Here is a 14,705-nt window from a genome sequence, read left to right as displayed (position 1 = left end):
TGCAATCTGTGGACTGGTGTACAAAATTTTGCTACCTACCTGCTTGGCCTTGTGAGCGATGCTCCCACTCCAGAGTCTCTCCTGTCCCTAACACCAGTGGCTTCAGATTCATTCAGGGACGTTCCATCTCTGTCCATGTCACTTGGTGTGGTCCGGCCATCAGAGACAGAGTTTCCTTCAAAATCAAGAGTGATCTGTGTAGGTGACTGGAAAGGCAATGATGGAGATTCCCTGGCTGACACATCGTCAACTGGCAGACCGGGCAACACATTCTTTGACCAGCCATCTACCACCTCCTGGAGGCCATTGACATGTTGCAAAATGTCATCTAAATGAGGAAAAAGGACATCTTTCTCTAAGTCCAGGAGGTCCCCAGTACTAGCATACAAGTGTGAACCTGGCACATTGTCATAAATACTAATTCTGCTCTCTTTAGGACAGCAAGCCATCAATCCAGACTCTTTTGGAGTAGAGCAGTTCTGCTTTCCCAACGAGATGCTGCCCGTCCTCCAGTTTACACTGTTACTGTTGTCTGTAGGTGAGAGGCTTTCAATAGAAAGTGCCTTCGGGAAGGTCCCCGGTTTGTGATCCTTGGGAATATGCACAACCAAGTTCTCTTGGGAATGAAATTCATTTTTGCGGTTTTGGTCCACCACTTGCCGTAAGGCTGTTCCTGCCAAAACATCTAGGTCCTCCAGGTACATCCCACCTCTCTTGTTTGCTTCGTGACATTTGCGTTCCTTCAAACACGGCGTGCTCACCCCACTGCTGCTGTTTTCAGACTGACTGCTGTCACTGCTGGATTTGGCAGAAAAGGAAAGTCCTCTTTTGACTGAATCTTGTCCTAAGTTTTGGAGATCGCCATTGACTATCTCTACACAGTGCATGTCTTTCAAGGATTTCGGCTCATACTGGAGAACAGGTCCACTTATCTCTAAAGGACCTGTTCTTCCTGAGCCTTTTAGTTTTCCATGCACACCTTTTGCTTTTAGTGTCTCCATGCGTTTCAGAAAGGTTTTTGCTTTGGTTCGTGTTGGTTTCTCATTCTTCAGGTTGTCCTTGAGGGGCAGGGCGGTGTTTATCGCAGTGGAGTCTTGCAGCAGTGTGCTTTCTACATCATGTTGGCCAGAGCAGTCGCAGGTCTCCCGGGCAGCGCTGCTGATGCCGGATTGACTCCTGTTGTCACTTCCCCCACTGCTCTCACTGTGAATAGATGAGACCTCAGGTTCACTCAGATCTGTAAGGACACTCTCGCTGCTTGTTGTATTTTTCATTTTAATGTCCCCAGCAGATCCATGTCTGTCTGATCGGTGAAGCAAAGCATCAATGTCGTCCACCCGAGACCATCGTCTGCTTGTTCTTTGGAAAGTCCATTTATTACTAATAGCACAGAGGTCTTCTTCATCTGAATCTTCACTCTGCAAAACAGCAAGTGGCACATGTTAAAAGCGGGTGCTTTTACTCATTATTTGAATTAATGTGGTTGTGCTGCTCCTCCATGTGAACAACAGGTGGTAAAATCTCCCTGAACCTGGTTTATGAAAGATTGGTCATCAGTCCTTTCATAACAGCCTCTACAACTTAATTGTAAAGACCGCAGCGAACATCTTAACAAGTCAGAAATAAAAGCCTGATCTCTGTTAGTGAGCTCATGAGTCCCATCAGTGCCTCAGCTACTGTGGGGCAGATTGCCTGTGCACTCAGCTGTGTAGGACTGATGCCCATGGTGACTATTTAGAAAAAAAAAAGGGGGGGGGGGGATTTGAAAGGTTCAAGTAGAGGGATCCTAACTTGCAAAGATGGTGTTAAAATACACATGATAAACACTGGGAAGTAGCTGGATACTACAGCAATGTGAACCATTTAAGAAACCAAGACATCAAATACCCAGCACTGCACTTAGTTTTGCAGTGAGAACTAAGCAAACGTGTAAACTTCACAGACCGCATATATCTAACAAGATTTGTGTTTCAGGAACATAACTACAGGTGAATAGCCACAGTGCTTAAAATAGCAATAAAAAAATAGTATCTGGAGGTCTCTTAGGTTGGGTCTGAGTGCAGGCAACAGCAGGCAGTGGAGGCAGCTGTGGAGGTGTGGGGAGGAAAAGCAGCCAGGCTCAGTCCTGGATGGGGCCGCATCTGCAGTTGAGGTGAGCTTTCCTACAGTGGCACCGACTCTCTTCATTGCCTTTACCATCAAGGGCACCCCAAAGTTGGTGACCTGCAGCTTGTCCCACCATCTCTGGCTTGCCCCAACCTCTCCTGAGGCAGCAGCAGTCCCACAGCCTTTTCTACCCTTATCCCTCAGCCTGGGGGGGCACACAGAGTTGTGCTTACGTTTAGGCAGCTCCAGAAGCTACTCTGCAATGCAGACAACATGTGCCTTGAAAAAAACATGGACAAAAAAAGCTCCCCCTATGACATTTTTCTCATCTGTTTGCTCAAACAAAAAAGATATATCTTCAGCATGAAGCGCGCAGTCAGTGTCGGACTCACTGTTCTCTGAGGATGCGATGCCCACAGCTGCTAATGAGTATCCTTCCCGTGACTTTGAGCTGGGTTTATACTGCATTATTCTTGTACATTTGTTTTAAAGCAGAACAAACTAACTTCACCTACATGACATCCAAACAGCTCTTCACATTCTCGGAAGCAGTATGAAGGCAGTAAAATATGACAAGCTGTCAGACTAAAATGAGGTGCTAAACCAGAAAGACTATTTTGGGACTGGAAAAATTCTCATTTAAAAAGTCTATTATTAGAAGTATTTTTTGATGAAGTTTTGATGGTAAAGTTATCTCCCATCTCTGACTAGATCTCCGCCAGTCTCTCTAATTGAAAAATGTAAAAGAAATTTTCCAAGAACACCCAAAACCTTAAATAATATGAAACCTCAAAAGATGGAGATTGGGATCAGTGGCATGCCAGGTCTCACTAATGCCATAAGCTTTTGCCAGTTTATTCATGTCAGCCAGATATTTTAGATCATGTCCAAATCATAAAGTAAAATACACCTATGAAATTTTGGGTTTAATCATTCCTCTTTTATCTGTTAACAATGAGGTGTGCAGTGGTCCTGCAGCTCATGTTAGTTCACAGGAATGAATGGAGATCTTAGTTCTGTGGCTAGCTAGAGAGAAAAATTAAGCAGCTAGTGAAGTGTCAGAAAAGGGGCTAGAAAAGGCTAAAACTGCTTTAGCCACTTTGTCTGCAAGGAAGAAAGGGTATATCAGACGGCTCTACCCTCGTTTTAGCTCCACAGTTTGCTGTATGCATATACAGAGTGAAGGACTGCACAGACTCAGGCACTTAAAAATCCATCTATTGTGGTCTTAGTAGTGCCACAAAGTGGGTATTTTAACAACCGCAAGGGCATGTACTTTTAAATATTTAGCAGCGGTAATTATACCTACAAAGCAAACCACCGCTGAAGTTCTGATGGCACCAGCCAACAGGCTAAAAATATTTTTTTGTAATTTATTGTACATCCCAATATGCCAAAGGAACCTTAAAGAAGACTCTCGGCTGACACAAATCCCTGTAGTTGCAGTGACATTACAGGATGAACTACCAGGATTTAGCCTGTATTTTCTACAAGCTGGAATCGATTAAACTAGCCAACGTGGTAGAGACATTGTGAAAAACACCAAGAGGAGAGCACAGAGTAGGAGACAGAAATAAACATAAATTCAGTGGTAAATACATTTTAAATCATTTTTAGAGGAAAGTAAGTTTTGAGATTTTTTTTGAGAAAGTTGAGAGAGATGAACAGAAATGGATATTGGTAGTAAACAAGTTTTGCCTTTAACCACAACAAAGATTGGATTACATTCTGCCGAAGAACCATTCAGAAAATGCAGGGGGGGTTCAGTGTCAAAATTTGCAGCTCAATAAAAAATGGTTTCGTTTTGTGGCTTTTTAAAATTGGTAACGAAACATGCTTGTGTTTCATCAGAAGCAATATCAGACAAATGAAATAGCTAGATATTGAAATGCTGCCATAGTGACTCACTCCAAATTCAGCTGCACTGTGAGTCCTGTGACATAATGTGCTTTTCTTTTGATGGAATCAGTAGAAATTCTGCAAACCACGAACATCCTGAATGACCCACTGTTCTTATTAGATATCAGTATGCCCTGACAAATAAGACTGTCCTGAAAAAAATGCAGAGAGCACTTTGCCAACTGACATGTCACCAGCTATAGGGACAGTGGATCAAGACTAGGTCTGAAAGCAATGATTCATCTTACATGGGCAGAGCAGACATCTTGGAGCAGTGACTGTGTACTTCTACTGACCTAGGGTGAAATCAAGTGCAAGGCTTCGGAGTGTATTCAAAAGTCCATTTAATACCATTTTGTTTGGGAAGACGAGAAGGGGCAAGTTTCTTGAGGAGTGACTGATAACATATGCCAAAGAGAAAGAGGTTTTGATTCACAGATTCGTCACAGTGGATTTAAAATAGCACAGCTTTTTGACTGAGGGTGTACTTGCCTGAGATACAGAGGGATGCTAACAAAAGGCAAAAATCTGTTTTATTTGCGGTGGAATTCTGCCACATTTTTCCAGCTGGGGGCAGGAATTCTCATAAATCGACAGCTGCAGAAGGCAGTTAATCCAAAGTCTAATCTCTGTCTGTCCAAATCGCTTACGGACGTTATTTGCAACACATACACGAGGATTTCTGTATGCATCTCGATGAAGCCAAGGGGAAGAGAGCAGCCCACAGTGTAGACAGTTTGGGTGGGAGAGCGGGCGGTGGGGAACGCTTACGCTGTGCTGGCTTTCACAGTAACCTTGTCCGGCAGCTTGCTTGGCCATATTTTGATGAATCACCCAAGCAGCTGTGCTAGCCTTGTGCAAACCTGCTATGCTGAACCTCCACAGCAAGCTGATTTTGCATTTTATTGTTCAGATCACCCATACAGACTATTAGGAAAGGCACTATCTACCGCAAAAAAAGTTTGCTTCCTTCAGTGTTCAATTCCAGACCCAATTTCTAGCTTTTACACTTGCATTTATATTTCCTCCTGTCAGCAGTCTCTCCTCCCTCTTCTTCTCTCTCCCACATCTTCTTCTACTTTCAGGTGCTCTGTATCTGTCATCTCAAACCTCCTTCATGCCCTTTTTCTCTACATTTTTCTGTGCTCTGCTTCTTCTTGGCCTTGTGTGGGTATGGACCCAAGTAGCTTCTGTTCCTCTGAAAGAGTACCAAGCAGGGCAGTCCCACTTCCATAGCAAATTAATGGTCATTGGTAAGGAGAGCAGCTGAGGGCTTCAATCCATTCAGAACAGGGAGTAGCAGTAGCAAAAATCAATAAAAAACAAAGATGACAAGAAAATTCTCCTTTCTTTAACCCAACATAATCAGACACTTAAAGAAGCAAGCAAGCATACAAACCTCACACTGAACTCAAAATATTTGTTGAAGAGAAGGAGAGGAGCTAAACAAAACTTCCAGAGGACAATCAGTGTTCACTGTATGTTGCTTTTCATAACTCTGCCTCTTGTGCAGCTCCAGTATCTCTGCTTGAACAGAAGCACACAAGCTCGTGGATGCAAACCAGACACCACTCCAAGCCATTCAACAACATAATCAATTCAGTTAGTTTTTGCTGAAGGACCTCAGCCTCCTCCTATAGTGCCTACCTGCCCAAATCATAAAGTTATTGTGTAGTCAGGGGATTTTGCAATTCCCTCTCTCAAGTATGATGTGGGTGTTTGATGTGAAAGTGTTGGCACTTATCAAAGAAAAGAAAAACCCATAAGGTCTGAAGCAGTGAAGAGGAGAGGTCCCCGTGGCTCCAGAGAGTGGAAAAAATGCAAGCTAAAAAGGCTACCTACACAGAGGAACAAATGGGCATGTGCCAAAGGCAGAGTATCTGGACATTAAAACCATTCTTTGTTCAAGTTCCCTCAAACAGTGAATAGAGTATGAATAGACAGAATCTGCAAAGAAGCCAAAAATGCAACTCTCAGAGGTAGTTTTTAAAAAACATTAGACAAACATTCTAAGGAAGGAAAAACAGACAGCAAGATTTCTCAGAGTCAGCAACTACTGTTGTACACTACTGAAGAGCTTGGGGTAATTTGTGACCCGAAAACTAAACGTTCAACAGTTAATGTCAGACATGTTACAAAACTCTCAAAATCGACAGGCAGTTTCTGCAGTCCTTGCTGAAACCCTTCAAGCTCAAATAATTCCCATGTTACGCAGGAACTTGTAAGGATGACAGAGTTTATTTTCATGTTCTTAACTGGGAATAAGTCAGTACAAGAAATAAAGAAAGCTATTGTTTTCATCTGAGCAGCTTCCATTTTTTCCGAGCAGGATTTTCCATTGTGTACTCACATGGCATTGGCAAACAAGCTAGCCTAATGAAACCACACTGTCTTTTCACCCGCTAACTTAAATTGCACATACATACATTTTTCAGTACTGTGTGTGCCCTTTTAACACACGTAGTATTGTTCCTGCTGTATTAGTCACCGTCTTTTTTCTAGTTTATTTATAATTTCAAGATTCAGCAATTCACGTTATCATGCATCCAGATAATGCTGACACACGTGTTCAAAGTCAAATACACTTAACTTACTTTTAAGAATATTACTACTTAAAGGCTAGACTGGGGGGTGGAGGGGGGGCTTATCATAAAAGCCAGGGCAAAGCCAGCACTTTTCATGAAGTTTCCTTACCTTTTTTCTTTGGAAGTTCACATCGAGTTTCATTGAGGCGCACTTGTTCAGTGTGTTCAGTCGTCTACAAGGCAAAGCAAATTCAAAAGATTAGCAGCCTCTGATTAAAGGGCATGACTTTTCGTAAGTTCAAAAGTTTTTCTCTTATCTGCCTCTAGGGTGCCAACTGCATACAACAGGCTTCAGAAACGATACTGGTCATGTTATTCCAGACTATCAGACCACTCTTTAAAAAGGAATCCTAGCTTCACATTACTTGACAGCCTGGTTTTATACATTGTTTTTTAATTCATAGACATTTAAGTACTTAGCAAAGTAAACGGGTATAAGCAAACAAACATAAACAGTTATAAACCTCTGATGGCTGGGGAAATGACAAGAGAAGGAGGAGGTAAGTTGCCTTCTGCAGGACCATAAGATAATTGGTCTAAACAGGGATTTCAAAACACTGGTGAAAAACAAAAGAAAAAGATGCAGCTGCTCACTTTATGCAGTTAGCACCTCCTTTAGAATGTTGACATAAAGAACTGCTAGCAGTTAGTTAAATGCTTCTCCACAGCCAACAGTCCCTTTCCCATACCTGTGGATCTTATAGACAGGTTAACACACCCAACATGTAACAAATCTAACATATTCAAATAAGTATTTTTAGTTATTTTTCACTATGTTCATAATGATGTTACCAGGGACTCTATAAGGCTTCTGCTCCCTAGATACAAGGCTATTCCATGATGACAGTGGGTTTAAATGGCAACCTGATAAAGATGGAAAGTGAACGTGTGTGTGCGCCCATGTGCAGAGGCAGGGCGCAAGAGAACATGCTCTTTCAATAGAGAACCTGCCATGCTGATCACACCTGATTAGGCGGGTTTTATACGTAAAGATCCCGGGTCATGAAACCAAGCATATTCAAAAATCAGAGGCTCAGAGTTAGGTATGTTTGATTTTGAATGTTTTCCAGATTTAGGGCTGAGTTTCACAATAGAGGCAGAGTGAGAGAGCCGTGTGCCCACAACACTCTCCTGTAGGCTGCCTGGGTCTCAGCAAGAGCTGCCCCTGTTGCTTCTGGGTCTCAAGGAAAGGCTGCAAATCTCCAGAACTGATAGAATTTAAAATGTGTGTGATAAGTTACAAGGACACAGAACAAAGTATCAAACTGATAATATAATATCTTACATAATATAAGAATATTATGGCATTAACATACTCCTCCCTGGAAATTCTAATATTAGAAATTCTTTCAAATTGCCACCATTAAAAAAGAACCAGCCCACCAAATGTGGATTTTTCTTAAAAAAAATACCCTCACAAAATATCACCTACTCATTTGTAGATAAAATACTCCTCCGTAACTCAAGCCAATAAACCGGTTATGCCATATCAGAAATGTCCTGTGCTCACCACATTAATGTGAGTATAATGCATGCACAAGCACACCCTGCATGCATGATTGTAAAGTTCTTGAAATAAATTTCAGGATTAGTGTCTCTGTAGCTATATCTTCAGCCTTCTGCCCACAAATCCTCCTCTGGGATTACATCTATTATTGCAAAGCTCATCTTTTGCCCAAACATGGAATTTCACAACCCGAAGTTGCATTTTCTTGGGGCCCTGGGGCTGAATAATGTTCAGCGCTTCTTTGGAGTGCAAAATGTTTAAATTTGCATAGTTATATGAATTCCAAATATACAGAGGCACAGACACATTTTCAAAGGACTGCAGCCCAAGTTTATATCCTTGGAGACAGCTTCCTCCAAGAGGCGAACTGGAGGCTCAGGTCGGAGTTCCTACACCTCTGCATTAGCTGGCCTCTGCTGAAGGGCCAAGTCTGTAGCCACATTCCCACACCGATGTGCAGCTGTGTGCCACCTGAGTGCTCGTAGCTGCATACCTGAGTCAAGCTCCCACTGTGTCTTCACACCTTGACATGGTGAGTGTGGCCAGACCAAGGATGAGGAGGTGTTTGCTGCTTCCTTGACCTAAATGTGTCCTGCAGGGCTGACCAAGAGCCATGCGTCACCTAAATTCACGCGCAGAGGCTCAGAAATCCTGAGAAGCCATGCCTCCTTGCAAGATGTTCATCAACTCTGAAATCCAAGCCATTGACGCCACCTCCCTCGCTTCCACAAGAGCAGGCACTGAAGCAGCTCTCCTGAGAAAGAGGGCTGTCTCCACAACACTCCCTGGCAGCTAATCTCTACAACTGTCTCCTCAATAGTTTACAAAAAACTGCTACACTTATTGCCTATTTGCAGTTGTTAAGGAGAAGGTGTAGAGGAAAACATTTTAAATACAGGGACCAGTGCTCCTTCCATTCACTACGGTGTTGCTTGCCTTCTAAAAACCAAGGAGCAAGCCACACACTTCAGGTGTGGGATGACAGGGAAGCAACAGCCCTTGACATACCCTTCGCCCTGTTTGCACCCAGGTACCCCTGTACATGTCCAGCCAATGGCAGAAAGTGTCACGGCACTTCTGTTGAGAAGGGCTGCTTCTTCAGCACAGAAAGGCACAGAAAGCATGTGATCAAACCAACAAGAGTATCCAAAGCCATCGCTTTCCCACTGACAGCATCCAAAAGGGAGATCGTTTCAGCAGGGGCTTGGAGGTCATCTCTATAAAAGTGAGTACCGTTACTTAAACTGGAGGCTTGGGAAGCCCCAGCTGCTTTCTAACCTGGCTTTGCTTTGAAGAACTTGCTCCGTCAAAAACAAAATTACTTTTTACTGGGTGCCAAGGGCTCAACCTCAGGTCTTAAACTCACCCATCTACAAAACATTGGCATGCTTTCTGGGCCTCTGCCAATGCTGTGGAAAGATTTGCCAGTGAAACAGAGAACTAATGATTGCATTTGTGAGCTTCCCTGGTACTAACAACTACAATCAAAGCCAGTCTGTTTCAACTTCTTTTGCCTTGTTGATGTGCCAGCCATGGCAGAAAGCTTTTCTCGTCTGCTTAAAGTTGTTAGATGACTGACAGCCAAATCCTCAGCAAATCTTACACAAAACCAGAAAATAAAAGTCTCTGGCTATAAAAGGCTGTCACCAATGTCCCAGTCGAAGTGAGAAAAGCACTACACTTCGACGACATTGCTTAAAAACATGGGAAAAACTGCCTGTTTGTAATGTTATCAGAACACAAAATCTGGACTTGAGAAAAGGCAGGAAAAAAACTCCATTAAATAAAAACAAGAGAGGTGACTATATAAAACCCACATCATCTAGGATGCATTTGAATGCTTCTCTGGAAAGCTCTGCAGTGTTCATAGGAAGCCTGCAAAATATTTACTATAGCTAGTGCTTCACTGATGTTAATTTTATTTCTTCTCCAGGCCATCACAGGTAAATTTTTATGGTTTGACGCTTCTCTCTATGGAGAAACATCATCTCTATGTTGAAAAGTGTCCCTTGAAACAATACTTAACATCACTAGAGCGATTCAGGTGCCCAAACAGAGGCATCTGGTGATATTTTAGATTCCCAAGAGTATCAAGCCTGGCCTTAGCTGCTGCAGGTCCTCTTGGTCCAGCCAGCCCATGGAGAAGTCTGGGATATCTTAGGAGATCTAAGATGGCAATAGACACAGGTATTTAGGGCTCTGAATCCCAACCCCAGTGCTGTAATTATTAACCATTAAGTTCTTCAGAAGCAAGAAATCTCTGACTTTCGCTCCTGTACAGCCCTAAGCATGTTTACAAATAAATACTAGCTTGTAGCAATGCAGGATCCGACTAGCTGGAAAACCTTGTATGGGAACTGTTGTCCTGCTTGAAGAGCCATCCAGACAATAGCAAGACCACTTTGAAGTGACTTGGAACTCCATGCATTCCCCTGGACCTGTTCTGCAGCTGCTTCCAAGCAGCTGGTGGGGAATGCAGCCAGAAGCACCAACCGGTCATGCAGGAGGAGGCATGGTGGGGAGGGCTAGCATGGACAGCACTGTGCCTCCGACATCAGCAGATCTGCACATGTCCTCTCTTATGGAGCATGACCAGGCAGACACACTATATAGTTCTGTAAACTCCCCTCTGAGGGAAACATGACACTACCCCTTTGTTTTATCATTATTCCTATTCAAGTTTAGGTGCTGCATACACATGGCCCTAGCTGGCTGCTTCTGGTGCTGTGGGAAGAGGACATCCAGCTCCTCATGATGAGGTCTGAACACTGAAAAAGGGTCCTCCCAGTACCGTCAGGGCTGGTGTGTGAACCCTTCACTGGCATGTCCCTGCTCCACCAGTTCTGTGCATGAAAAGAATACACTGTTTTCCAGTCCTACCACTTCTTATCATGGCTGCCGCTGAGCTACCTCATAGGCGACATGCTCACAGGAGGTGAGTCAGCCCTCCTTGAGGTCAATGGGAGCCATTCTACTGATTTCAGAGGAGGGGTTTCCATACTGCATGGGGAGAGCTGGGCTTATCTCCTAACAGCACCTAGCGCAATGTAACTCAGCAGATGATACTGACTATACAACCATCATTTAAAAACGCTAATGGTAAGATGTCCCATATACGGCGACGTTTTGGTCCTTTACAAGCTATCCAAGAGACAATAGCTATGCAAAAAAAGGCTGCTGGCTTCTTGGCACAAGTCAAATGTTAAGAGTTTGGGTTAGAGGCCTATGTATCAGACCATTACATACTTGTTCTTTATATTCTTAGTCACTGTATTTACGTGAATACAAAAAGTACAACATGGCTTGGCTTTTCCTTTTCACCCTCTTATCACAGCAGCCACAGAAGTTCCCAGAGCAGAGTTGGTTGCTGCTATTTTGGAAATGACACAGAGATCCAGCTATAAAATTTTCATGCCCAATTATTATTTTGGCAGACTGACAGTGCTCGCCTGCAGATTGCATGGCAATTTTCTATTGTTCATTACTCAATAAAATCTAAGTGGAGTCTCTTGATAGATATGTCTCTAACCCAAAGGCCTCAAATTTGGTCTTTACTCTGCCAAATTTTAAATGATATTGTAAACAGCAGGAGTGTTAGAATATCTGAAAAAGGTCACTGAAATCTTTTGCATCAGGGAGTCTCAGGCTTTCTGACTAAAATACTACCTGCTACCTTAAAATAAGAAAAGTTCCTCTGCATTTGTGCCTCATGTTGTCTTTTATACTGCAATGCCATAAGAAAACTGATTGTAAAATGAGATTGAGAGTCTGATTTCAACCCACAAGAGCAGAGAAAATCAGTGTTTATGCTAGAACCATTACCGTTCAAAGCTAAAACTGTTCAAGACGATTATCCACTCCAGCATTGCAGCTTTAAAATTATACTCCAAATAAAAATGAGAAACCCATATTCTGTTCAGTACTACAGGCAGAATGCACTGTTAGTCAGTGTGAAGGGCTGGTCACGCATAGCTTTGAGGACAGTTTTGGGTGTTTAAAGAATGGAAGTTTGGCTCCCAGCCTGGGAACCGGTGCATACAGAAAAAATAACCAACCTTATTTTTAGCTTTCTGTTTGATGGAAGTGCACCATAGCCCGTGACACTTGTACGATACACTGGCATGCACCCTGTAGTAATGCTGCAACAGACCAAAGCAAGGGTAGAAAACCAGCCACCGCGGACAGCTAAGCTATGAGGATTTCCAGTACACTGGAAAACTTGGAAGATGCTGGTTTGATAGCTTACACAGTAACGAAGCTGCTACTGGGGGCAGTGGCTGACACTCTGCTCCTTCTGATGAACCTGAACCTTGACATTTTGCACAACTGCTTTTTACTGGTCGATCTCAGCTAAAGGTTTGGAGCTGCTGAGTTACAGCAAATTAAATGTCTGCAATCTGAAAAGATCACCTGTACGTAATACTTGTATTTCTACCGAACTAGTATATGAGGTGTTATTCCTTTTTTAGATCTAAAACTCCCACAAAAATTGAAGTCAACAGGTGTTGTCTTCTGAATAAAATCATTACAGAAAAAGTTACTAGATAGTCATAAACCCCTTTTTTATTATTTTTATTATTCTTTGAATAAAATAGTTTGGAAAGATCTCTGTCTGTACTTATGTACTACAGGTCTCAGCGGTATCACTTGATCTAGGCTGATACAAAGCATTTTGTCAAATGAGTACATCTACCCAGCTGCAAGTTTAATTTCCAAAATCTCATCTTTTAATAAAAGAAAACCCCTTCAGCCTCTAGCTGTTCAGCTCACAAAGAAATCCTTATAAATGTATCAACCGAGTGTAATTGCAGGTGTATCTGTGAGTCTACAGAGAGGTCAGGGGAGCAAGAGATGAGCTGTTCCCATGTAGCTGTGTAGGTGCTGGATGCCCGGTGACCATGATTAAAGTACTACCATTGCCAATTACTTCAGAGAAGACTGGGGAGAGCCACAGAGCTATGCAAGACTGCACCTCACTGTTTGCTCTCACAAGAAAGGGACAGGGACAGACATCATACTTGCCACTTTAGGATGGTCCTCTAAGTTTCTGGGAAAGGGCAGACGGGAAGAGATATCAACCTCCTACCACTACTACTTTCCAGTTCCTAAACTACAGCAAACTATGTCTTCCACCATGCCAGACTGAAGCAGGGGGATGCACGTATGTGTGTGAGGAAGGTTTTCTCAGGCATGGGCATAGCAATCCCTCCCACCAAGCTGTAGAGGATAGCAGTGGATCAAGTCTCTACAGTTACTCTGCTCCCTGGCATCCTTGAGCGCAATCGCTGAAGGATCCAAGCCTTTCCTATTGATTTATCTTCAGACACAAAGGCTGTTACACAGAGAAAGAGAAGATTCTGTTCTCCATAACCATGATAGGCGAAATGAGAAGCAACAGGTCTCAGTTGCAGCCAGGGAAAGTATTCTGACAGGTATGTCCAGGAATTGCCTGGATCCTCCAGGAAGGACGGCATAGCCCAGGAAGGAGAAACGGACTAGATGCACTATCTTCCATCCCTATTTTCTGTGATTCTCAGAAACCCTCTCTGCAGTCCCCCATCACAGACTCATTAATCCCTGCAATGCACAGTACTATGCGTAGTGGAACGGCGTATGCTCTCTGATGACATTAGCCACAGTTGCAGAAGGGGTAACAGAGTTTTGTCCAATTATCTCGATGTTGATATTGTGAAAGTTTCCATAACGTGTAATAAAGCCTGCCTGGTTAGGGGCCAGATGCTCTTTTGTCCTTACTGAAGAGGAGAGAAGCAGAACCCAGCCTGAGCTGAGCACAGGAGAAGGAAGAGGGGAACAATGCCTCTGCAATGTAGTTTTGCAAAACTGCCACAGAATTGCTGCTTCTTGAGTCCTGGGGGACAGTACTTGAGCAATGCAATACGATACATTCATCACAGGCAGAGTATAAAAATCTAGATAATCAGCAAACACAAGCCCTCTGGGAGGGGCAAACCAGTCATTAGTTGTAGCAACTGTAGTACTGTGGGGTTCTGGTCCCACTTCTGTTACTGGTGCCAAAAGCAGAGTACCAATGGAATCACAGCGGCATGAACACTGCGTCTGCTGCCAGAGAAAGTATTTGCTGGATTCTGTGCAATGGAGTTTCATCTCTTCTGTTGTGCTTGGATATAAGGGTTATTTGTGTGCAACTCAAATGTGCCTCTCATTTGTTCAGGTTTTGCTTTTACTACTGTTAGACCTTTCTTAAAAGGCAGGTGTTTCAAATCCATTGGATTTGGGTCTTCTCAAATCATATGAGTGTAGTGGGGGTCCTACTCCAGGATTTTCCTTAAGAGAAATGAATTCAGAATGATAGTGTTATAGATATCATTGCTTAATTCATGTGGACAAGCAAACATCTCTGCTGATGCTTCTGCTGCTATGCTAACAATAATAAATCACCTCAAGTTTTTAAATTATCAGAAAAGAAACTTTGGGTGTTATTTACCTGCAAAGAGGTTCTACAAGGTCCTTGTCAAGAAAATCATGATCTTTCTTTACTGCAGCAATGTCAATAGGAAACTGGGAGTCTATAAAAGGAGACACAATATTAAGATGACTGCTTGCTAGTCAAATGAAAATACATTTTC

At 43.0% G+C, this 14,705-nt stretch overlaps 1 protein-coding gene across 4 annotated transcripts in view; it reads right to left on the bottom strand.

Annotated features, from left to right (window-relative positions):
- STARD13 (StAR related lipid transfer domain containing 13) overlaps positions 1–14,705 on the bottom strand; it is a 296,712-nt gene that overhangs the window by 22,140 nt on the left and 259,867 nt on the right. For 3 of the 4 annotated variants that reach the window (XM_040583322.1, XM_040583325.1, XM_040583324.1), the window contains 3 exons: positions 14,564–14,645; positions 6,700–6,763; positions 40–1,418 (listed from right to left, as the gene is read on the bottom strand). In XM_040583322.1, the coding sequence (XP_040439256.1) occupies positions 40–1,418; positions 6,700–6,763; positions 14,564–14,645 (1,525 nt within the window). The remainder of the gene's footprint in view (positions 1–39; positions 1,419–6,699; positions 6,764–14,563; positions 14,646–14,705) is intronic. The other variant, XM_040583326.1, reaches the window with a different exon arrangement.

The sequence above is a fragment of the Falco naumanni genome, chromosome 2 (assembly GCF_017639655.2).
Source record: "Falco naumanni isolate bFalNau1 chromosome 2, bFalNau1.pat, whole genome shotgun sequence".
NCBI lineage: Eukaryota > Metazoa > Chordata > Aves > Falconiformes > Falconidae > Falco > Falco naumanni.
The sequence above is the reverse complement of the archived record's forward strand: the minus strand, read 5'-3'. Positions and strand labels throughout refer to the sequence as shown.